The 23,360-nt window shown below is 46.8% G+C and overlaps 1 protein-coding gene and 1 long non-coding RNA gene across 5 annotated transcripts in view; one reads left to right on the top strand and one right to left on the bottom strand.

Annotated features, from left to right (window-relative positions):
* Window positions 1-23,360, top strand: part of WWC1 (WW and C2 domain containing 1) — a 70,694-nt gene that overhangs the window by 8,178 nt on the left and 39,156 nt on the right. For all 4 annotated transcript variants that reach the window (XM_083799357.1, XM_083799358.1, XM_083799360.1 and 1 more), the window contains exon 2: window positions 22,446-22,555. In XM_083799357.1, coding sequence (XP_083655483.1) covers window positions 22,446-22,555 — 110 coding nt within the window. The remainder of the gene's footprint in view (window positions 1-22,445; window positions 22,556-23,360) is intronic.
* LOC310881741 overlaps window positions 1-23,360 on the bottom strand; it is a 488,814-nt gene that overhangs the window by 437,258 nt on the left and 28,196 nt on the right. The gene's annotated exons all lie outside the window — the stretch shown is intronic.

Below are 23,360 nucleotides of genomic sequence, written 5' to 3'. Positions count from 1 at the left end.
TCACTTCAAGTCAATGAGGATTTCTAAGGCCACGTGCGTGTTGTGCTTCTGCGGTTTGTCATCGATCTAGAAGAGGATTTGAGTGCTACTTTAACTGTGCGCACAGGGTAAGGTCCATGCTCAGTGATGCTGCTCTAGTTTTTAACAGCTACAGGATGGTTGCAGTGCTCTTTAGATGGCTTTGGCTGTTCCAGTCCAGCCTTTGTTCACGGTGGTGCTGTTGCGGTTCTTCAACATCTGATATCTCCATATCTTTAGGGTACTATGTAGGACATCTGTTTTGGTGGGAATGCAGTGCCTCAGCTTGCCATGGTGCTCCCACAGCAGTGGCATCAGTATTCTTTAGGATTTCTCCCAGTGCTCTCTAGGTCTGGTTGACTGTACTAGAGGTAGCGATGCAGCTCCATGGGATGCTGTTGCTCTGACCGAATTCCTGCATAGCAGAGAGGGAAACTTTTCCCAAGGGAGAACTTGGCATGAAAAATAAGCCTTTTGAAGGCAAAATTATAAGACGTACCTAATTTAGGATCACCTGTACTGTATATAGCATTCTAGATGAGGCTGTCATAACGAAGTGTGTTTTTTAAATAACATAACAAATAAAAAAAACTTAACATGAATAACACTTTTGTATTGTAGAGTTTGGCAAGGTTAAACTTAAAATCAAATGAGTGCTTTGAACAAAGGTTTTTTTGTGGGAGCATTCTATGTGGTGATGCTCAGGTGTATTTGATTAGCAGCATGTGCTAACCCTGCAGAGGATAAGGAGGCTCAACTCTTCTGTTCAGTATGATGGTCGTCATTTTTCAAGATCTGATCTCTCTCCGGTCCAGCTGTCATTTCAGCCACTTGTTTAGATTTTTCTGAAATTCTGTGAAGTTGTCTCTACATCCAGCTACCCTAAATATCTTCTCAGTCAGCAAGGCAGTAAGCCAGGCTTGCAATTTGTCCTTTCTTATGTCGTTGGTATTTCACACTATGCAAGATCTAAGCATCAAAGGTTCTGTGGCTTTGACAGGGCATTGACTATTTAGTTCTCATATGGAAACTTAAGTAGCAGGCTTTAGGCTGCTTAATAGGCAGTTCTCCAGAAGGAATTTTTCCAGTTTTATAGAAGAGTGCAAATTGATCTGCTGAAGAGATCACCTTGCTATCCTAAATCTTCTCCATGAGTGTTATTCTGTCTTTATTTTAACCTACATATGCAGGAAAAAGAAACGTCGTGGCTGTTACTATATCCTTGCTTCTTGTGGCGCTGAGGTTCTGCAAGATACCTTAAACTTCCTGACTTTATCTTTTTTTTTTTTTTTTGCTTTTAAACGATGAATGTAAGAGATTCTGGATTTATCTTGAACCTACTGTGTAAGATACTGGTGTGATATCTTTTCGTCTGTTACGGTTGTCATTCCCCTGTTTTAGTTCACGCTTGAGCTCAAGCTGCTGCTGTGGTACTGTGTGATTTCTGTGATCTATGTCTCCTCAACGCTTGTTAGTTTTCCTCTAATGTGCTACACCGAGTGTTGGAACATCCTTCCTTTCATGCTGTTTTGAAGTGGTGCCTATCCCCCTTGTTCCTGCTGTCTTTCTCCAAAGTCTCCCTTGAAGTCTAATAAACTGCAATTCCGTGTGGAAGTTCAACCTATGAAGCTGGGCCAGAATATAGTGCTGGAAAGACTTGAGTGATAACAAAGCTGGCATTAGAGCTGTAAACCTCCCCGACCTTCTCAGAAGAAAATTTCAGACTCGGTGCTCACCTGCATCTTTGTCACTGCTGCTCTGCTGTACTGAGCAGTCTTCGTCTGCTCCTCCCCTCCTCTGTCCCCCTGTCTTTGATAGCATGAAGGGGGACAGGACCCAGCTGAGACTGCCGGTGACACCTCTCGCAAGCTGTTTGTTGCATGAAGAAGCTCCTTCTTTTCTGTCTTGGTGAGAGGCAGCATCGGATCCGAGGAGCTGTCCAAGCAGGTGTTTCATGGTGAAACACTAAAGGCTGGGAAGTCAGTTCTGGTGGTAAGTCAGCTCATCAACGCCCTGTTCAGCGTGCTCCATCTTTTAAAGAAACGTCTGTCCTCTTCCACCTTAATGTTTTGCTACTGGATTTGGGCATCTGCTTTTACTGAAGAGCAGCTGCACCTGGTGTGCTCTGCAATAAACTGCAGCTCTCAGCTTGGTTAGCGTGGTGAGGGCTTGCTCTGCAGGCAGTTGGGATGGTCTGTAATTCTGCATAAAGGCAGGTGTCCTGTCATATGCCATCTGGTAATTCTTCAGAGAAGATCTGATAGCATTGCTAGTTCCTCATGCAACTGGCTCACTAATAATTAAATTTAGAAGCTTTCTGCCATCGTGGTCTCTCACTGCTTGATGCTAAGAAAAGCATAACCTGAATCTAAATACTTTCTTAAGGCACAGAAACTATCTTGCTTGCTGGTTTGATCTTTTATAGTCCTTGGGCATAACTTCCCACTTCTTAAGCTTTCCTTCTTTCTTAGGAGAAGAATCTGTGGGAGGACAGGGAAGAGTATGTGGCCTAGGAACCTGGCTCGACTGTTTGCAGGAGGGTTGTATATATAACAATCTCAGTTTGCCAAGTCAGATTTTCAGCAGAACAGATCGCACACAGTTACGTCCTCCACTCAAGCTTGCTTTCACACATCTTTGTAAATGCCACTCTTATCCCTAGAGCAAATGTTGTGTGTTGTATTTTCTCATCTTGATTTCTCTATTTGCCCAGTGATCTGTAGCTAATACCCCAACTGCACCATCTTTTATTTTCTAGTTGCCTCCCAGATGCAGGCTGCTGCTTTGGGTGGTAGTTCTGATGAACTTGGTGACATCTTCAGCAACTTAGATGGGATGATGATCCTTGCTAGGTACGGTCGCTGTGGTTTTTCATTCAGGGACTAGTCATGGTTCTTCCTTTCCAAGGATCTTCTCCCTGATCTTATTACCAGAGGAAGACGTGACAGCAGCCAAGCATGCTGCAGCTTACAGTCTGGTTTAGGCGTGCGAACAGGCAGTGATTATTTGGGGGTAGGAGGAATTTCTCGTATCAGACCATGTTCTGTCATGTTCCTGCAGGAGCCCTTGTGCTCTCTACTGCGACTCGGCGGCTGCTCCCGTTTTCCAAGCAGAGCCAAGTGACACCAAATCCTTGTAAGAGGAAGGCAGCTGGTGCTCTTAACTCAGTGCGAAGAGGCTTGCTGTGTGGTAACAGGGATGAAAAGAGTGCAAGTGGTTGTAATGCACACCTGTAATCATTCTGCGTGGAAGTCTGCTTGTGACGCTTGCTTCTGATTGAGCGCTGTATGTTGGTAAGTGCTTCTTTGCCATCAGGTTTATTGCAGAATAGATTTGCAATGAAATAACCTAAATTAAACCGTTTTAACAAAGATCTTTAAAGGCGTTGTTTTAATTACTTCCCTGAAGTAGTTAGGCAGATGGGTGGCAACACCCTCCTGAATGACAGTCGTGCACCTTATCGGACATGTTGAAGACAGGCTGAAGTGCTGTTCCGATCCTGCTGCTTCATGGCCAGCCCAGACACCTGATGACAGGTATAGAAATAATGGAGTTACATCAGAGCTAAGGGTTTTGCAATAGCAGGTTTAGTATTTGTGTTGCTTCCTAGATGCTTATGGAGGGTTTACTTCCCCTTAGCTAGTATTTTGGCATTCAGAGGCAGGATAGTAACCTGTCACATCATGCCTTTGCTCACCACTCCGATGCATGTTGCTTACTGCACCCGTCCCTGGTGTTCCTGATGGCTCGTTTTGGAATTGCTCCTCCTCGTAGGTGTGTGAGCCTTTCTCTTTCACCCTTCAATTTTTCCTTGGGAAGAACATATGAATAAAAAACGTCCATCGTGGCTGGAAAAAGCCAGCAGAGCTGCAGTGTTCCTTCCTCCCCATTTAATACTTTTTTTCTCCACAGTGGTTGCCATTCCTGTTTTTTCTCTCACAAGTTGTGTAACACTGTTGATTTGTTCTCTTACGGCCGTGCTTAAAGGCTGCTTAAAGCCTTTCATAAAGTATGCATTCTGCCTTATGGAAGAAGGAGATTTACAGAGTTTTAAAAAAAGCAAGAAATATGTTGTAGATAATAGATTCCGAAAATGCAAATTTGTTCAAGCACCTCCTTAAAAAGAAGGGAGGGAGGAAGGGAAGATTAAAACCTGTGTTTATATACATATAGAAGCTAGAGGCAAAGCAATCCATTCATAAATATACAATGGGATTTATGTCATGGTGAGAAGTGCTGCATGCATATTCATGTGTAATTTGCAAATCCTTTGGCGATTAAATACTTTACTGCAAACTCCCTAGAACTAAACCTTCTTGTTGAAATGATGTCCAAAGGCTCTAATGCTTCTCCAGTGGAGGGGAAAGGCCAGGTGGTGTAATAGATCTGATGCTCTAATTTTCACTCTATTAATAGGGTTTTTTTTTTAGTGTGCTTTTGGGTGTTATTTTATTAGAATAACCAGTAAGCCATGAACAAAATGTGAAGCAGAGACCTGCAAGAAGCATTGTGAACCTTAACATGGTAAGAAAACCATGGAAACTTGGTAAGATGCTTTTCTCAACTGATTTTCATGTCAAATATCATTGTCTAAACTTTCATGTCCTGTATGTGAGGTCGGAGGCAGATGAGTAATATAGCTTGGGGAGTGCTGATGTTGGAAAGAAGTAGCCTTTGTCTAAGTGAAGTGAATCACCTTTAAAGGATGGAGCCTTGGATCTTCACGTAACACACAAAAAAAGCTTCCTGTTGCTGATGCTTTTGGTTTTTCAAAGCCTTGAAGTGTTACAGACTGTGTTCAACTTCTGACATGAGGGGGAGAACAACACTGCTCTAGGAAAGCTGTTTCCTGTGACTTGGGCTCTTAGGGCCAGTGAGCCCTGCTGGGTTAGGGGTGCTGTGGCTGGCTCGCCTTGCCCTTCAGTCCCACCAAATGACACCATCGAGGGGAACAAACAGCAGCAGGCACCCACCAGCAGGCTTGGTGCAAGAAAAACAGAGACCAGCACAGGCCTCTAATACCGGTGTGGTAGGTGAGAGGGGTTGGGGACCTGTCACGTGGTTTTAATGCATGCTGCACGCCTGCCCTCACCTTCCTCAGGGTCCTGCACCGCTGGAAGTACCAGGGCTGTGTCCTGGGTAGGGTCCTCAGCTGCTTTGGCTGCACAGCCAGAGAGCAGTGGATTGCCATGATGACACGTGTTCATATTGCTACAGCCAGTTCCCAGAGCACCATGACTTTTATCTGGAACAGCAGTGTGTGTTGCTTACTGCACCCATCCCTGGTGGTCCTCATGGCTCATTCTGGAAGTGCTCCTCCCTGTAGGTGTTTGAGCTCTTTCTTTTTCACTCTTCAGTTTTTATTTGGGAGGCACGTATAAATAAAACACGTCCACGGTGGCTGGATGAAGCCAGCAAAGTTCCAGTGCTCTTTCCTCCCCACTGAGGTTAGTCCCTTGAAAGTCAGGTCTGATTTAGCTTTCCTGCTTCTGTTTTGTTACAGCCTGCTTCTGGGATGCCTTGATTCAAAGGAATGAGAAAGCAGGGCAGTGTACTCAATTCACTAAGGACTATATATGCATTTTTTCTGGCTTGCACAGGTGTAACCAGGTGCCCTTTCAGTCTGTTTGCTTGTTTTCTCAGTCGGTCCTAGGCAGTTTCTGCTCCTTGGTGAGGAGAGCCAAGCCCCGGGTTCGCCTTGCTGTCTCACATAGTGAGCAGGGAGGCCGCCAGCAGAGGTGATGTCCCGTTGGTGCCTGGGGGCTCTGCTCTACAAAGCTGTACTGCAGTTGATTTGCAGGAGCGTTTCTAGGTAACTGGAAAGTTGTGGCTTTTACAATGAGCACTGAGAATTCCTTGCCGTCTGTTGTGTCAGAGCATCGTAATGTCTGGGCTGGTGACTAGTCATGTAAGGAGGCCAAAATGCAGCACTCAGTACTTGAAGGGTGTAAATTACTACTTTAGTTTCATAGAAAGGACAAAATTGGGGTAAATGAACCCAGTCCTTCTTTAACAGGACCCTGAACGGGTGAGTCTTTGACTTCCCAAGGTGGATGCAGACAGGGAAGTGGCTGATGTGTGAAACATGCTGCTGCTCGTTACGGTGAGGCTGCAGAGTTGTTGTTGTGAGTATTTCTATTGTATGTAAGTGAGGAAGAATGAAGGGATTAATTTATCAATAAATCTCACTATTTTTGTAATGAGCACTGCTGCTTGTTTTACTCCTGACATTGCTTGCTAGACTCGCCGCCTGCATAATTCTGTTGAGTAAGGCTGGATGGGATGTGTTTTTTATTATTTTAATAACCGTAAGTGGCTGCCTCTGGATCTATCTCCAGAGCACAGCAGACACTGCATATGATATCGCAGCCGCTTGTCCATGTGCTGGCAGAAGAGCTTGCTCCTGGCTGTGGGGCACCGCTTGCCCTGGCAGGTGAGTTCCTTGCAGCGAGCAGGGTTTGTCGGGGCAGCGGTGCCGCTTCTGGTTTGTCTTTCAGAGCAGACAGCTTAAATATCAGACTGATGTGTTCTCGGTGCTGTGGGCTGTAATTCCATCTGCTCCCACACTGTGAAGGTGACACCTGACGGGGTGTTTGCTGCTTGCTGGATGTCCTTCCCGGATCTGCTGTGTGCAGGTCTGGAGGGCGCCGTTTTGCCGACGTGTTGGCCTTGCTCAGCGTGTGGCTGCCCAGGAACCCAGCAAAGCACTTAGTGCGTCAGGAAAAAAAAGTTGTTGGGATTTCAGTGCGATTTCATTCATCCTAGGCACTGCAGTCTCTGCAATATCACTGCCCTTTGTCTTCTCTGGTCTGGAACAGTGGAAGCTTGTGTTTCTGCCATTGATTTGGCAATTATTAGAAGGACGTGGAATAAAGGACACGATTAATGGAAGAAGGGAGAAGTGTTCAAAGACCTCTGCCGGTAAGGTCGGTGTTTTTTATAGTTCTGCAGATCCATCACTGACTTGGGAACTTGATAGCGAGCTGGTTCTCTGGGTCAGGCTGTAGGTTCGCTTAGAGAGACTAGACAAGGTCAACAGGAATATTTGGTTTGCCAGAGGATTTCAACTTGGGCTTTGCAGACTAGCTGAACTATGAATGATGATTTATTTAGGTAATTGATCAGTAAATTAATAGACGTATTGAGAATTATGTTTATGTAGGTCAGCGTTTGGGTGATGGTTACAACTATTTGCTGAAATAATTTCTGGCACAGGAGGTGCATGTCAGTCTGGTGCTTGTGGTGAGGTACTGGGCTGAGCAGCAAAGCCCGAGCTGTGAGCTCACAGGGTGGCTTTGCAAGCCCAGATCTGGGTGTTGTAAGTGCCGTGTAGGATCCGTTAAACGCAGCTTGGATTTAAAAAGCAAGGTGGAGACAAATAGCTGGGATGCGTTAGGTCATGGGCCTTGAGGAGGGCGAGGGCTGTGTTCTGACAGCCCTGGTTGTGCAGAGGCTGTGGCTGGGTCAGGCAGGACACGGCTGTGTGGTGCCGGGGGGTGAGAAGAGCGAGCGCTGGGAGCCCTGTCTGTGGCTCGGGGCTGCCTCCATCCCTTTCCTCTTGGGAATGCGCATGCTGCTTGGGGAGACGCTGGTGGTGGCCTGGGACATCGCACCCCGAGGGAGGGAAGGGAGACGTCTGGTGCCTCAGAACACCACCGGGCTCTGTGGCTTCTGTGCCAGCAGGGCTCACGCTGTGGGAGAGCATGGGGTTATCAGCACCGGTGTCTCCTGGATACATCCCCTGGATTAACTGAGGAAGCCAACAGGAAGGAAGTACATCTGTTGTAGACAAGCAGGTGCTGCGGCTTGATGGGGCTTAAAGGAAGATCCTAGTATAGCCCACGAGGTTTGTGGGGTCTCGGCTTCATTCTAGGAGCTTGTCTTGACCAGCTCGTATCTTCCATAAGAAACTTGAAATTCTTTAAGATTTGGTGCCTTCTGCTGCTTCCCCTGACTTGTGGGGAAGGGAAACTTGTGGAAATGGATGTGGTTTAGCTTGGCTATTGCTAAGCCCCTGGACAGTGTTTTAGGCCTTGTGCACCAAAAGTTTCAAGTCCTGATTTGGAGTTCACTTTAAATGATAATCAGGCTAAATTGCAAAGCATGGGAGGTAAAAACAGAGAAGTCCAGTGCTCAGTACATCCCTTTGGAAGTGTGATGTCAAAGTGTAGGTATATGATCCCTTAAGAAAGGGGTTGCCATAGGATGGAGCGATGCTATGGGAATGAAGCCAGTCGGATTAGGGGGATAGAGCTCGCTGCAGGTAGTACCAGATACTCGGAGATCTGAGAGGCTCAAGTGAAATCCTCAGCAGAAGAAATTCTTAAAAAAATGAGAAATGCCAGAAACATCATAGAATCCACAGAAAACATAGCTAGCTATTGCTGTCAATTTTCTTATAAAAACCACCCAGGTGCTTGAGCCCAGTAAAACGACACCCAAGCGGAGTGCTGAGCACAGGCGGGCTCCTGCCTGCGCCTGGGGGCTTTGTGCCTTTCTCATTGACCTCGGCCATCAGTGTGGGATCGGGCACCTGCACGGCGCTGCTGGAGACAGCTCTGGCCCTACAGGAGCCTGTGGGGCAGGGTTGGGTGCTGGCAAGCGAAGGTGAAATGACCCAAGGGGAGACACGGCCCCTCGGGAAGCCGCCGTGCCGTGCGTTGTCCATCTGGCAAGCGCTGGATGAGGACCGGCCTGAGCGGCGAGGAGCGGCTGCTGCCATAGGAACGGGGACCCCGCGGGGGGGCCTCGGGTGGGATTAAAACCTTGGGAAGCTGCGCCGAGGCAGGCAGAGCTGCTGGCTCGGGTGTCGAGCTCTTTGTCTTCAGGATCACCTGCACCGCCTGTTTTTCCCCCTCACTAAAGTCGTTTTTATAACGTACAGCTGAAACACCGCGCTGTACCCTGTTCTCAGATGCTGGGAGCGGGGGGAGGAAGGGGAGAAGGGGTTTTGAGCGCAGTTGGGAAAGCTCGATGTGCAACCGGGGTCACACGCAGCCAGTCAGGCTCTCGAACGGCCCAGCTTTGTATTCAGATAGGCTGGCCAGCGAGCTGCAGACATTCCAGATACTTGTGTTCGTTTCGGCTGTATCTAGGCACACGGTCACAAAGAGCAAGATGCGTGCAGTGAAGTATAAATCCCGTGCTCTAATGACTCAGAGCGCCGCGGTGCGTGCACGCACGCCGAACAGATGGTGTAATTAGCTCGCCTTGTGCGCGGGCACCGCGTGCGGTTCTCCAGGAGGTGCCCAGAAATGCGGGTTGAGGAGGAGCACCTGCAGGTCCCGGCCTTGCTGGGCGAGGGGCAGTGCCCTGTCCGGGGCAGCCTGCAGGCGGCAGCGCCGAAAATGGGCCCACTGTCAGTGCACGACTAAAGCCCTTGTCTTGGTCCCTCGAGCTTGGCTGGGTTTTGGCCCAGCTGCGGCCTTGCTCCCAGGAGAAAGGTGTTGCTGCACCCGGGGAGCCAGGGCTTGGCTGCTGTGGAGGAAGGTGACAGGTTGTGCTGGTATCCAGCAGGCGTGCGGGGTGGGAACACGTGCCAGAGCCCCGGGCTGTGTGCTTGGGATTTCACTGGGGCCAGGGAGGAGCCGGGAGGAAAGGGAACGTGACCTTGAAAATCTGTATCGAGATGACCAGGTGCAGCCAGTGAGCATGTTCTTGGCTGGCAGTGCGCAGTGGGCTGCACGGCCGCCACAAGCGGCTCCTGGTCATCCTGCAGGAGGTGGCTGCAGGGTGCCTGGCTCTCCCGGCAGCGCAGCGAGGTGCTGCTGTTGTGTGGAAGTCTGGGGGACCTGCTTCTAAAGCTGGCCACTGTTGTGCTCCTCGTTTGTAAGTCATAATGAGCCTAGAGGTGTTAGCAAGGCTGAGCCTGGCAGCTGGAGGAGCTGGACTGCTTGAGAAGACCAGCTTTAATCAGATGCCGTGCAGATGAAGCACATCCAGGAGCTGGGTGCCCAGAAACCTGGGGAGCAGCCAGACCACTCAGCATGACCAGCAAGGGGACTGTGCTTTCCTCCCCGGTGCTTTTGCTGTTCCTGACCCTCCTCTTGTTGCTGGTGGCTATTGAGTGCTGACAGTCCTGGTAACACGGCTGTGAATTAGCTCCCATTAAAGTCTGGGTACTCCTCTGTGTTACTGAGTGGGAGAGATCTGGGGGGTATGACAGGAGAGAGGAGCTGCAGGGAGAGGACCAAGGGCAGGCTGTGTAGGGTGGAAGGTGGGAGAGCTGCTTTTTATGGGAGCAAGAAGCTATTCCCCTGGCCCAGCTGCCGATGTGTTGGTGCTGTAGGGCTGACACAATTCTCCCTCCCTCCCCTGTACCAGCACGTGTTCTGGTACAGTCACATGGGGGCTCAGGTTAAGGCACTGCACTCCCTGCAAACAGATCCCTTTTACTAAAACCCTTTTTTTTTCATTTAATCCTGAAGCACGTCCCAGAAAAGCATATAGCTTCAGAGTACAGATAAAACAAGCCTTGTAGTATGGAAAAGAAATCAGCACTTACTACTACTATGAATATGTGCTGTGAAGTGATAAGTGCTGCGTTCTCGAGGCAACGAGCACCGTGACAGCCTGACTGTGACTGTGGCACTCTCAGAGCTAAGACTGCCCTACATTTTTGGGAACAGATACTTAAAATTCAGTTTGTTTTCTCTACAGGGATAGAATAGCAATCTCTCTCTGTGACTGTGTGAGCTGTGGTATCTTTTGTTAAAGGAATTCAGACGTTTGCTAGTGGTTTTGCTAGATGGCTTCATTGTAAATGCTTCCCTTCAAGCACTCAGGTGGAAATGTCTTCTCAGTTATCAGACTTACCAGTTTTGGAGACTTGAGATGTGTGCTAGGAATTTGGACACGTGCTAATGATCTTTGGAAGTTTGTTTTCAGCTGGTACTGAATAGTGTGGCCTCTGCTCAGGGAGATGGAGATGGGCTTGCTCCTGCTGGTTAGCCACCAGTTACCAAGCAGGAACTTGGTAATTGTGATAGGAAGCCAGCCAACACTAGGCCGAAATATTACCTTTTAGTGGAAAAAAGTGTGAAATAAGGTGTCAGCCCTGTTCAGTGTTTGCGGTACTGCCTTCCTTTTAGGAGGTCAGCTGAAACAGATAGAAAGAAATAGAAATAGCACCAAGTTGTGTGTGATCCCACAAATATCTTCAATACAGCAAGGCAGCTGGGTGGCAGGGAAAAATACTGCTGGATGCCACCTGCATTTTGGGTGCAGCTGCGCTGTATCTGAACTCCAGTGTGTCTCAGTTTCTGGTAATGTCCTTTCCCGGCCTCATAGCTTGCAGTCACACACTGGGTCACCAGCACTGCTGTTTGCTGTGGTGTGTAGGAAGCGAGGTGCTCGTGTGGAGACGTGGATGTGCTCGCAGCGCAGAGCTAGAACTGAAACATGAGCAGCGGTAATGAAGCTTTTATGCTGAGTCTACACTTACTGGTAAGAAATGCTGTGCACTTTTGAGGCATAGCTAAAAAGCCTTTGATACCTGGTAGCTTTGTAAGGTCCTACAGGAGACCAGGCACTTCAAAAAATAAAAATGTATATGCTTCATTAGGTAGCAACTTGGTTAACTGCCTTGGGCCAAAGCATGCAGCAGTCTCTTCTGCACAAAGCCTCTACAAGAAAATAACTGTGTCGGTTCCTCCATTTGGAACAGATGACAATTTAACACCCACATGCACACACACTTAAAGATGCACCTTGCTTTTTTGGCAGCCAGTTACAATTTGTGATCAGGGTATGGTTCGTTGTTCATACTTAACTACTGGACCTTTCTATTCCCATCTTCTTCGAACAATTGATACTGATTGAATCCATAAGCTTGTTCTCATAAGGAGCCTTGGATAATGCTCCTCACAACAATATTTGGATTGTGAATGGTTTGGGGAAATTAACTTTCATAAGGAGTCTTCCCTCAAATTGTGAAAAATGGCAAATGTTGCTTCTGTGATTTGTCTTAAAATGCTTTAAATACTGAGTGTGACTGCTCATCCTGGTCAGGAGACAAGGTAAAACTCAAAATGTGGTGTGACTTGTAGTAAATTCAGGAATAGCGTCCCCTTTCTCAGTCTTCTAGAAAGCTGTGGCAGTGTTGCAGAGTCTTGAACGTATGCTGACCCAACCCCATATCCCTGCTCCTTCTCGGTCTGAGCTGTGGTCCCTGGGTGTCTGTCCCATGCTTCTGTGCACCAGGACCGTGTTCTTTCTCCCTGTGCCGGCTACTCGGGCCTCCAGCAGGCTGCCTGTGCCTCTTCAGACCCGGCAGGACAGCAAGTGGATTTTAAGCTGGGTGAGATGGGCAGGCAAGGGCAGTGCAAAGGGTTCTACAGCTTCCACCTGAACACAGATTTACTCTGCTGGCAAAATATATTGATTGTGGATCATTCAAAATAAATTAAATGATGTTTATAAGAGCAAATCAATTAAATTCATCTGGTAATGTGAATCTCACTCTTGCTGCCCTCAAACGAGCAAGCAAACTTCAACAGCTGTTGGTTTGTATGGACTCTGTGCCGTGGATGGAACAGGGCTGTTCTGGGCTTTGTGCGGTTCTGTCTGCACACGCAGCCTGGAGCTGCTGCTTTCCATGGCCTTACGGCCGAGTAAATCAAGGCTTTGTTCCTCAGGATGATAGAGGTGATAAACCTCTTCTTAGCCTCGCCTCGCGCTTTTATCTTATGCTTCTTATTTATCCCCTAAAGCTTTACTCTCCTGTGGTAGTGTTAGATAGCTGCTCTTGCTCTGACATTTCTGTTTATTATTTAAATCCAGTATGGCTTTTCAAGAATCAAGAAGGAATTGCATCAACACTAGTAAAAACAGTAGTAGGTAGGAAAGCTGATACTGCGAATTCCAGCCGCTTATGTGCTCCAGTGGTCATTGCATGCGTCGACCAGGTGCTATATAACTGCTGCTCTGCTCCTTGGTGCAAAAACCAGCTGCATGCATTTGCTTCAAGAGGGTGGGTATGCTGGGTGAGAGACTATGGAAGCTGAGATGGAGTGCCTCATCTGCGGTATGGCAGGCAATGCTGAAAGGGTTGTTTTCCCTGGAAGTTTCTTCCAATCCTGATCTAGCCATATCAGTGCATTTCCTTTATGCTGACACAATTAATTGTGTTAATGGTAACTTCCTTAATTTAAAAACTAACTTCTTGGAAAACATACACCACAAAACTCTGTGGTGATGCTCTTAGGAGTTGTTTATATGGGTTTGAAATAATTTTGATTTGCCCCTCTTGAAAGGTGTAGTTTGCAGGGCAGTGCTTAGCTGTTGTGTTCTTTATCTTCTGATTGGAAAGCCATCATGAATTATTTTTGTTCTTTTGTATTCTCTGCTGCTCCAAGATCATCCTCACCTGGTGTCTCTGATTCCTAGAGGCAGATGGAAATATTCCTTCTCATACCTGGCAGTGCTGAGTTCACGTAAGCATTAAAGGAGCCCCTGTCCACCTCCAAATGTGCTCAGCCTCTTTGGGGTTTCCTTGATTGTCGGTATCTTCTGTGTAGCTGGACTCGGTCCTGGACAAGGTTTCAGAGCTAACAAGCTGCTATTGGGTGAGGGAGCAGAGAAGTAATGTTTCCAGAACTGCTTTCACACAATGCCTAGAACAAAGTGGCTGCGGCAGATCTGCCTGTGGGCGAAGAACAGATGAGGCTGTGGTGATGCCCTGCTGCTTGCCTAGGCTGCATTTTGTGGGTGATACAGAACAAAGAGCCTGCTAGTGTTGCCGTTGGGATGGGGAATGTGAAGGAGCTATATAAGTCAATAAGGAAGTTTATACTGCTAAAAAAAAAAAAAAGGCAGACATTCCTACAAAAGCTGCTGTACTGAGGCAGCAATTAGCCTGGTGCTGGTAGGAGGAAAACCAGGGAGCAGCGTACAACCTATGTGCATGTAAAAACAGCTTCCTGTGCTTCCTTGCCCCTCTCCAAATGTGCTTCCATGCTAGTAGTGCTTGGTTTGTGCATTGGGTGCACTGGGTAGTCTAGATGCATCCTGTGATGCCATCCTGGAGTTACCTTTTGGTTTTTCCCCCTGCAAACAGCATGTGAGTAAAGGGAGCAGGAGCTGGCAATGCTGCTCAGGCTATTTTTGTCATTGTGGTTTTTTTTCCACAGTAGGGATAGAACGTGCTGGTAGAAATATGTCAATGTGCACTGCTTCTTGAAGACTTAGGCTTTTAATCACCATCTAGACCCCGTATGAAGTGAAAATTCACAATGCCTGCTGAGTTCAGATTGCGGGGTGAACCACAAACTGCTTCCAGATGGGCAGCCCTGTGCCTGCTCTGCTGCTGAGCTCTGAGCTTGCTGCCATCCGTGGGTAATGTGTTCCTGAATGTTGAGGTAGAGCAATTGTTCAATACTTCCATGTTGTCAAAATCTCAAATATTTATCTTTTTCTGTCAGTAGCTATTGGTTCCCTAGTATAGGAGCTGTACTGGGGGGAAAAGGCTGTCCTATACACCTCTTTATCTTGAGGCATCTTGCCAATGTAAACTGTTGCCACCCACACTGTATAGGCAGCCTTTCAGAGAAGTAGGAGTGCAGGCTGTGAGAACAGAGACAAACCTTCCAGTTCCTAATCTCCAAAATATGTCAAGAAACTAGTCTAACTACTTGGTCTGGATGTTTGGTAGCCAATTTACCCCTTGCTGTGAAGTGAAGGGTCCCCTTCTTCCAGAGCAGTCGAACTTTGGAGTGAAAGAGAAACCTGACTTGATTTTAATTAATCTATTCAGGCTGTGCAGGTGGCAAGACTGCTTCTGATCCTGGAAGAACTGAAGGCAGACTTCAATAAAGAAAAAAAGGCCTCAGCTGTTTAAAGCCAAAGGCATTTGAATGACTTGCATGGTTAAATTCCAACTCTTGCATGCTTTTAGTTCAGTAGTAGTGCACTGTTCTCAAGTTGTACCTTACTCTTTTATATCTTTTTCTGCTTAATCAGTTCTGGAAAGCATGCAGGATACACAGGCTGGCAGGCAAATTAATGTTGTGAGAAGCCTTAACTCCCATTTCCTGACTTTTAACCTTGAACTATCTCAGGAATTTTGCATTTGAGTGATTAAGAGGGTATGACTGACCTCCTGCCTCTCTCCTGCTAGCAGAGCCAGTTTGCTAATCTCTAGGAATGATCTAAAATCTGTAAGTGGTTTTTGATAGTCTTCTCTGCGCAAATAACTTAGTAGTTCTTTGCTTCCAAAGGTAAATGATCTGTACGGAAAAGAAATGCATGGGCAAATAGAATGTCATTGTGTGCACAGCAGAGCTTGTAAACATGCAAGCCTTTTCAAAAGTGGGTAGAACAAGAAAGCAGATGCTCAACAGTAGGCTGATACATACTAGATAGCTCGTTGTGGCTGGTGGGGTGTTAAATTGTACACTGTACAGCTCGATGCTTCCATGAATCTGTTTGAGTAATGTAAATCTATTATTGCTATTAAATGCATAAGTGTATTTGTGTTTCAAGTGCTTGAAACACAGGCTATTGCCTGATTCCTCGAGCCCTTGCTAAGTCCTAAATTTTTTGTTAGCATCTACCTTGGCAGCACATGCCTAAGTTCTGTAGAGAAAGAAGAATTTGGAAGTTAGCTGCTTGTGCAAAAGAGAAGTAGAGGGTCAAAACTGACACACAACATACAGTCCAAGATAAACCTTAATGAGCTGCTTGGGTTATTCTCATGTCTTGGTCAAGAGTGGAAGAGACCGTCAGTGAGTTCCTGGGTGTCAATAAAACCACTTAAAGCGATGACAGTTTAGAAAAGAAGATTTGAAAGATGGCTTTGGGGCTTGCTTCTCCCAGAGGTGGCCCCATATGTGGAGCCTCTGGGGCCAGAGGAGGAAAGAAATCTTTGGGAGGTTGAGAAGATGCTCGATAACCATGGCAACAAAGGAAACCACTTCTGAGAAGAACAGAGCTCGGCAGTCTGAGTTGCATGAGGTGTTGTGTTGTCTGGTTTACGACTTTTTGTGTGTTGTGTTATTGGTGGTATTTAGGTTGTGGCTTGAGCAAATTTGTTTGGTTTAGAGCAACAACTTTATAATAGGATGCTTTTCTCAGGTGACTCTGGTTTTACTGCAAGCACACTTCCACTTATAATTCCTGTGAGCTCGTGGTGGCTCTGAGTTGCTCCTTCCCACTCCCCTGGACAGGGAGGACTCCCCTTCTCCAAGCATTGCAGCTGCTGAGGTTTTGGTGCTGTTGTGGGTGCCGGTGGGCCAGCCCTGCCTGCTGTGCTGCTCCTGTGCCTGTTCTCATCACCTATTCTCATCCACCTCATCAGCTGGAGTGGGAATCCAAGGGGGCGTTTCACGGGGCTCAGGTGCAGGGTGCCAGCTGGGGAGAGCTCTGACAGCGAGATGACAAAGCGGGGCCTCCCCGCTGCTGCACCCCGGGCCTCCACAGGTAATTGTCTGCGGTGAGAGAAGATGCTCTGAGGGAAAACAGAGTTACTATAGGGACGGATTGCCTGGTGTGCTTGGGGGCTGGATTGCGGAGTTGAGTAATAAATGTGTGGGAGTCTATTTTTAAAAGCTCTTGAGGAGTAGACTGTTCTAGTCCTAGAAAACTTGTCTGAAATGTGACAGGTTTTTGGTTTTTTTTTGTGCTGGAGTTTAAAAATAATCATCGTCTGTCTTGAGAATGGGATGACCTCATTAAAAACAAAGGCGCCTGTATGTCACTGTGGCAAGGCTCCTGGCAGCGGTTCTTGTGGCAGCCTCCTGGGTTACAGCAGCGTTTTCCCCTCGGCAGGTTCCTCAGAGCCCAGGCCTGTCAGGCCTGTAAGGGTCTCCCTCAGCTGCCCCAGCCTCCATGCTGGAGCCTTGAGGTGCTTTCGGCCCCTTCTGCTCCCACGTGCGGGCACGCTGCGAGCCCCCTGATGAGACACACAGAAATGCTGTGTGAAGAGCTTGTTGGTGCAGTGCAAAGCACTGACAACCCAACTGTGAGCTGCTCCTGCAAAACGCTGGGTTCAGAAACTCTTTGATTCCCTGAGGGAAACGCTATGAGCGGAGATACCTGCCAGAACCTGCAGTTTTCTTCTCTTGCTTGACTTGTTGCCCATGCAACCCATGTGCCTTGCAGTCACTGTGTGAGTGTAGGAGGAAAGGAGAAACACCACGGAGGTGGTGGAGCCCCTGGTGCGGTGGCTGTGGCGCAGGACCCACAGCACCTGCACGATCCAGGTGTTGCCCCTGCCCGTTCTGCAGTGAGCTGTCGCTATCGGTGCGGTGAGCTGTGGAAATCCCCTCGTTTGTGGTTCCACCCGTACAGAGTGATGAAGGGTTTTTCTATAAGGCCATGTGATCTGCACTGACCTGATGAAAATAAGGCTCCACTGTTTGCATGGCTTTACTTTGTCTTGGTGGTGTGAGGAGCCCTGCAAATACGGGGATTAAGTGGGTTTAAGTAATGCACAGAAACTTGCCAGTCCATTGGTGTTTGGTGAATGCTCAACGTCTTTGTGACCTAAGCATGTACATGTGTGTATATAGGAGGTGTGTGTGTATATATATATATATACACACGCACACATACATGTCTGTACACACAGCCATGAGCCTAACTGAAAAGCTGTGTGCTTCTGTTAAATTGCTTTAGGTCACCAGTTGGCAGTGAAATCCACTAATTAAAACTAACGTAACGTTATTTTTCTAAGAAATTCAGAATTGATTTGTTACCTTAGTAGTATTAACTTCAAATTTGTAAGCGGCACAGTTCACCCATTTACAGCTTCACTCAGAAGCCTTTGTGATGTTAGGGCCGTGTTTAACAAATCTGCCAATCAAAAACTTGTTATACAAGAATTATTTGCCTTCAGTTTCCTGCGTAATGGGGTTTTTTGATTGACAACAGTAGAGTTAAAGACTATAGAAAGGCTTTCTAAATCTGAGATGAGCAAGTTTTGATTTAATAGTGTTTGTGCATGATAACATTGGCTTCCAGCTTGATCCGTGCAAGAAGCTGAAGGTGATAAATCAAAAATCATAAATATAGAAACCTCTCATTAAAAATGGCATGACTTACTAAATTAGAGCTAGGAAACTGTCTGTCTGCTGCTGCGGAAGAAGGATTTGAAAAGCATTTGATGTACAAATACTTGAGCTATTTGGGCCAGATGTTTCACAGAGCTGGAAGCTTCTCAGTGCTTTTATGGGGTGCTGGGTGCGGGCATGGACTATGGCTTCCCCTCTCCTGCCTCTGCCTCAAGGCCTAAAGATACTCCTCAGGTTAGCATGCCACGTGAGGCTGTTATCTCCTAGCTCTGTTATCAGGATTCATTCTGAAGCTGTGCCCTTGGCTCGCTGGGTGATGGTTGCTAAGGGTACCTGGTTTCCAGGGATCTTAATGATTGATTACGCTTGCCTCAAGTAAGTCTGAATTTCTTGAACGAAATCGCATGAAAAAATAACGTATTGAAAACCAAGAGAAGTTAAGGTGAGGTGTGGTAAAGCCAAGTTGATGTGCTGTGTTTCAGGACACTACGTTTTCCTAAAACATGAGATACAGAGGAGTTGGTGTGCGAGAGGAATGGCTGGGTTACGTTTTCGTGAGCTAGAAGGCCAGAGTTAGGCTAGGATTTGTAAATCTCCTCTAGCTCAAGCTGGTTTCTCCTAAGGAATTTTACACACTGTTTACTTTTCCAGCTTTAAAGCTCTTGAATCATTTCAGTGGTAGTTCTGGTCAAACTTCTGCTCTAAAGGTTGTTAGGGCATGCCTAGTATGGCTGGAAGATGCAGTTTCATGTGCCTGCAAGTGTCATCTCTTAACTACACTAGCTGGGCTTTCATAAATATTGATATACCTACCAACTTGTTCCCCGAACACACACACACTTGGTCCACTCTTTGGAGACAGAATTCATACCCAGTCAGGATTTTCTGGACATCCAGGTGTGCTGATTTCTCTTGAAAGCTCAGATGAATGCATCTGGAGGTTTCCTTACCCACGGAGGGTAAGTATGCGTAAGTGGTTTAGTAGACTCCTTTCCGTAGAGTGCACGCACAGTGGGCGAAAGGAGCCCATTCTTCCAGGCAGTTGCAGCTTTGAGTCTTGGTACAGTGAGGGCCATTTAAATGATAACATGATCGGGCTGCATTGATGAGACTTTTCCAAGGCTGCAAGGAAGCTTTGTGAATTGCAAATGAGATGTTTCAAAAGAAATAGTTCTGCAGATGTGTTCTGGCTTTAACTTCCCAAATGCAGAAACTCAGCTCTGTTACGCAGAAGTGATAAACTAACTGAATCGTGACTTGCTGTGAGAAAAACCTTTACCTCTTACTCGTTTAATCTATTGTGCTACGTCGTGAATGTGCTCAGGGAGATGCTTGATTTTTGGACCCCTTTCAGAAAATTGGTTTATTTTCGTCTTCATAACAAAAGCAAAAGTCACTCTATCTTGAAAAAAGGAGGGTAATGTCTCCTTTTTCTTGTTATGGTTTATTCATTAATCTGGCTACACAACATATTGCATGTCTTTAATCTGTCATTGTAGCACTGCCTCTTTGATTTGTGCCAGTTTTCTGCAGCAGCAAGGGAAAGGAGTTGAGAAGAGTGCTTTGGTTATGAAGCTGCAGTTATTCGGGGAAATAGCTATATGACATATGTTGTCTGTAATAAATGGAATTACTTTTTTAATTCTGAAAACTAATTACTTTTCTGTTTGCTGGTTGAATGACAGGTTTCTCCTTTAATGAGTACTTTGTCTGTACAAATGGGATAGCTGCAGGCTTGCATTCAGCCAGGGAGGACAGCATAAATCAGGGGTGCTTGGTGGTGGGTGCTCCTTAAAGATGTTCTGAATGCGTGAACCTTAAAGGTGATGCTCTGTTTCTGAGCCCTAGGAACTGCTGGCAAGCCTCCCAGCAGAAATGAGTTGGCTTCTGTCACACTGCTCCTACCTTTCTGCCCTTCTCCAAAACACCAGCCGACAGAACTGAGTGGCTGGAGTTCACGCACTGCGTTCGGTAGGAAAACATCCCAAAGCTGCTTGGGCCCGGCTCCCTGCTGAGCCTGGCAGCTCCTGGGCATGCCTAGAAGCAATTCAGCTGCCTCTAGCAAAAGCGGTCTGGGCAAAAGCCAGGCCAAAACTTTGTGGGCTCGGTATTGAACTTGGGAGCTCTTAAGCTGGCATTATGGTGCTGCTCCCTGATTAAAGCAGTCCCGGATTCTGGCTCTGGTGCAGGAGCTCAGCACAGGGCAGGGGGCTGGGAGTTTGATTGTAATCCTAGGCCTGATTCTTGAGCAGAGTTCTGCTCGGTGTGTAGTACGAATTGAGCTACCAAGGTATGTTTTATACCTGCAGCATGCCTTCACCGGTGAGTTTGGTGCAGTTGTGTTGATTTGATTACTGCCCTGTGCTGAGAACTGCTTGGATCGCTCGCTGCGGGCACTCCCCGGCTCCAGCCTCGGTGTCCCTGTGTGCCTGTACCCCGCCTGCGTGCAGGTACCCCAGGGCTCAGAGCTGCTGCTTCCCGTGCCGGCACCTGTGGTGCTTTTGCTTGAACTGCTGAGATTAAATAAAAGCGATGCGTTTTCAGAGAGGTGAAAGCGGTAACCTTAATGTTCAAACGGAAATTGCCAACATGTTTTGCCACAGCACTTTCTTCTGTGTTATCTCCTGGGATCCTTGCTCACATGTGACCTTGCTTTGCATTTTTATCCCTGTGCATCTTTGACTTGGTCAGCTCAGAGCAGCACATAGCTTGATCTTCAGGCAGAGACTGGGGATAGCAAACCCCCCAAAGATAAGGGATAGCAATCAGTAATACTGAGATTCTGCTTTATTTCTTGAGTAATCTCTGTTTTCTGTACAAACATCTTATCTTATTGGTACACTCTAGATTACAAAAGGTAAAAATAATAAACCTTTCAGTGAAAATTCATTGATAAAGGAACTTTTTTTTTTTTTAACAGTTCTGTGCTGGGAAGGTCCGAATCTGTTGTGTGTGCTTCAGAGCTTTAAATTTACAGTTCGAGAGAGCAGTGATTCAGGTAGTGCTTTAGATGGCAAAGGCAAAGGGTTTAAAGAGGAGTGCAACAGCAGGTAAATTTAGAGATTACTGGCTTGCTCCTACCTCCCTCTTTCCATCTAGCAGATTTCTGGGTTACAGCTGGGGGAGGTACCTTAGTCTTTCTAAATGTTGACTTCATATTGAGCCTCTTGCGAGTATCTTGTAAGATACTCATGTGGGTCTCCCAGCTCAGTGCCTCCAGGTAAGGGATGCTCAAGTGTGCTCAAAACTTCGTAAGACATTTTATTGAGCTCTCAGCCATGCTGAATTATCTTTGGATCCAAAGGATTTCTGCAGACCTGTTTGGTGTCTTACTGTGGGTTGGAAACTTGCTCTTTCAGCCCGCTTACATTCCCGAGCAGTGCTGCTTGCAGGCAGCCCAGTACAGCTCCATGGCTGCTTTCTGGCTGCATGGCTTGTAGTACGTGCAGCGTAACAGGTAGAGGTGCTGGGAGGCTCCGTGTCCGCCACTTGCTGCTCAAAGGGCCCTTCTGGCCAGCCTGGCTCACTGGCCCCAGCACCAAGTCGTGGCCCTAATGCCAGGAGCACCCCGTGTCATGCACTGGGCTTGTGCGTGGCTGCGTGGGCCTGTGGCATCTTTTGGCAGCTGGGTGCTCTGAGATGTCTGCAAGCTTCATTCTTCCTGGCTTGTGCCTCCCAGCAGTAACACGGTCAGTTGGTGCAGACTGAACCTAGTGAGCTGCTGAGAGTCCCAGGGAGGAGAGGAGCACGGCCTCAGTAACTGGCAGCTGCAGGATGCGATCAAGGAGCTGGCTTTGTAGCTACGCAAGCCTTCAGAGTGTTGCTGGATGTGGTCTCTAGTAGAAAAACTCATCAGAGCAATTCCACAAAAATACTTCCTCGTTTGCACTGAGTGGATTGCGTGTTTTTATGGCACTGAGAAACCAGTCTAGTTAGCCGTTAATGAAACGGAACGTATTGCCATGCAGATGACTGGAGTTGCATGACAAGTGGTCCCGCAGTCCTCATCACTTGCTATTGATTGTGTCGCCTTTATTATTCATGCTATGCAAATTGCATTTCTCATGTTGTCTACATATTTTTGATACAGGATCTGCCCGCAAACAATCTCTCTCTTTCAGCGGAGAGTCTAGGGTTGTTCCTGGCAAAGTTCTTAAAGTTCCTTTGTTGAACAAGTACTGGCTGAGTTACACCAGGCTTGGGAGCTCTGTCACAATGAATTCATCCTGCTGCAACTGTAGCCGAAGAAGGGGAAGAGTTTGCAGGGTATTATTCAATAAGAGCAAAAGCTTTAAAATAGTTTCCAAGTTTCTCAGTGTTTTATAGGAAGTCTCTTGTGCTACTTGTTTTCTGCTCTGTTACTTGGAATGGACATGTGGGAGTGTTCTTTTATTAATCCTGTATTATTTTGCATTTCAGGTATACTAAACCACTCACCTTTGCAGACTGCATTAGCGATGAATTGCCATTAGGATGGGAAGAAGCTTATGATCCTCAGGTTGGAGTTTATTACATAGACCACAACACCAGTAAGTAACACGTTAGTGTGTTTTGCAGAGTGATTGTTTTGTACCCGTGTTAAAATGTACTGAACACAAAATTGCTGAACAGCATGTCTTGGAGCAGGTGCAGTTCAAATCCTGTCCTGCATCACAGGAGTTCATTCCCCCTCTCTAGCAGGGATATGAGACCTTTTTGTTTGTACTCTTCAGATCAGTAGTCGTGTTCAAGCTGATACTGTGGGCACACCTCTCTAAGATTTGGCTCTGCTGAAGAGTCCGACTAGGCAGCAATGATTTGGAGTTTGTTCTTAGTCTGGAATTTGTCCTTGTGGCAAGACCATCAGAAACAGTACAAAGGTCTTGTGTTGATTTCCCTGGCAGGGATAAGCTGAATGACTGCTTGCATGGTTAATGGAGCTCCCAGAGCTGCAAGAGTTCACATTCTCTTTACTAGAGAGGAAACTCTCAATTAAGCTTGGGGTATCCTGAAAAAAGTAGGAAAAGTGTTAAATTTGTGGCGTTTTTATGCTATATGCTCAAACTAAGCCACTGCTTACTGCCTTTGCTTGATAGAACAGAAGTGTTGTGCTTTACAAGCTCATTTGAATTATATGCAAGAAAATTCGTAACTGGATATGTCATTACAGATGTTGTTAGGAAATAAGTTGTGCTAGAGCAAATTCCCTGAAAAACAAGGCATAAACAAAATAAATCAGTGACTTTTGTTCTCTTTAGAGAACCACTGTGATTGCATTCCAGAAGTTCACAGCAGAGGCATGTCCAGGTCCTTTCAGAGCTAGCTTTTTGTAGCTAATGCAAAGAGCAAAAATTC

Source organism: Anser anser (genome assembly GCF_964211835.1).
Source record: "Anser anser genome assembly, chromosome: 14".
NCBI lineage: Eukaryota > Metazoa > Chordata > Aves > Anseriformes > Anatidae > Anser > Anser anser.
This window is presented reverse-complemented; position numbering and strand designations above follow the sequence as displayed.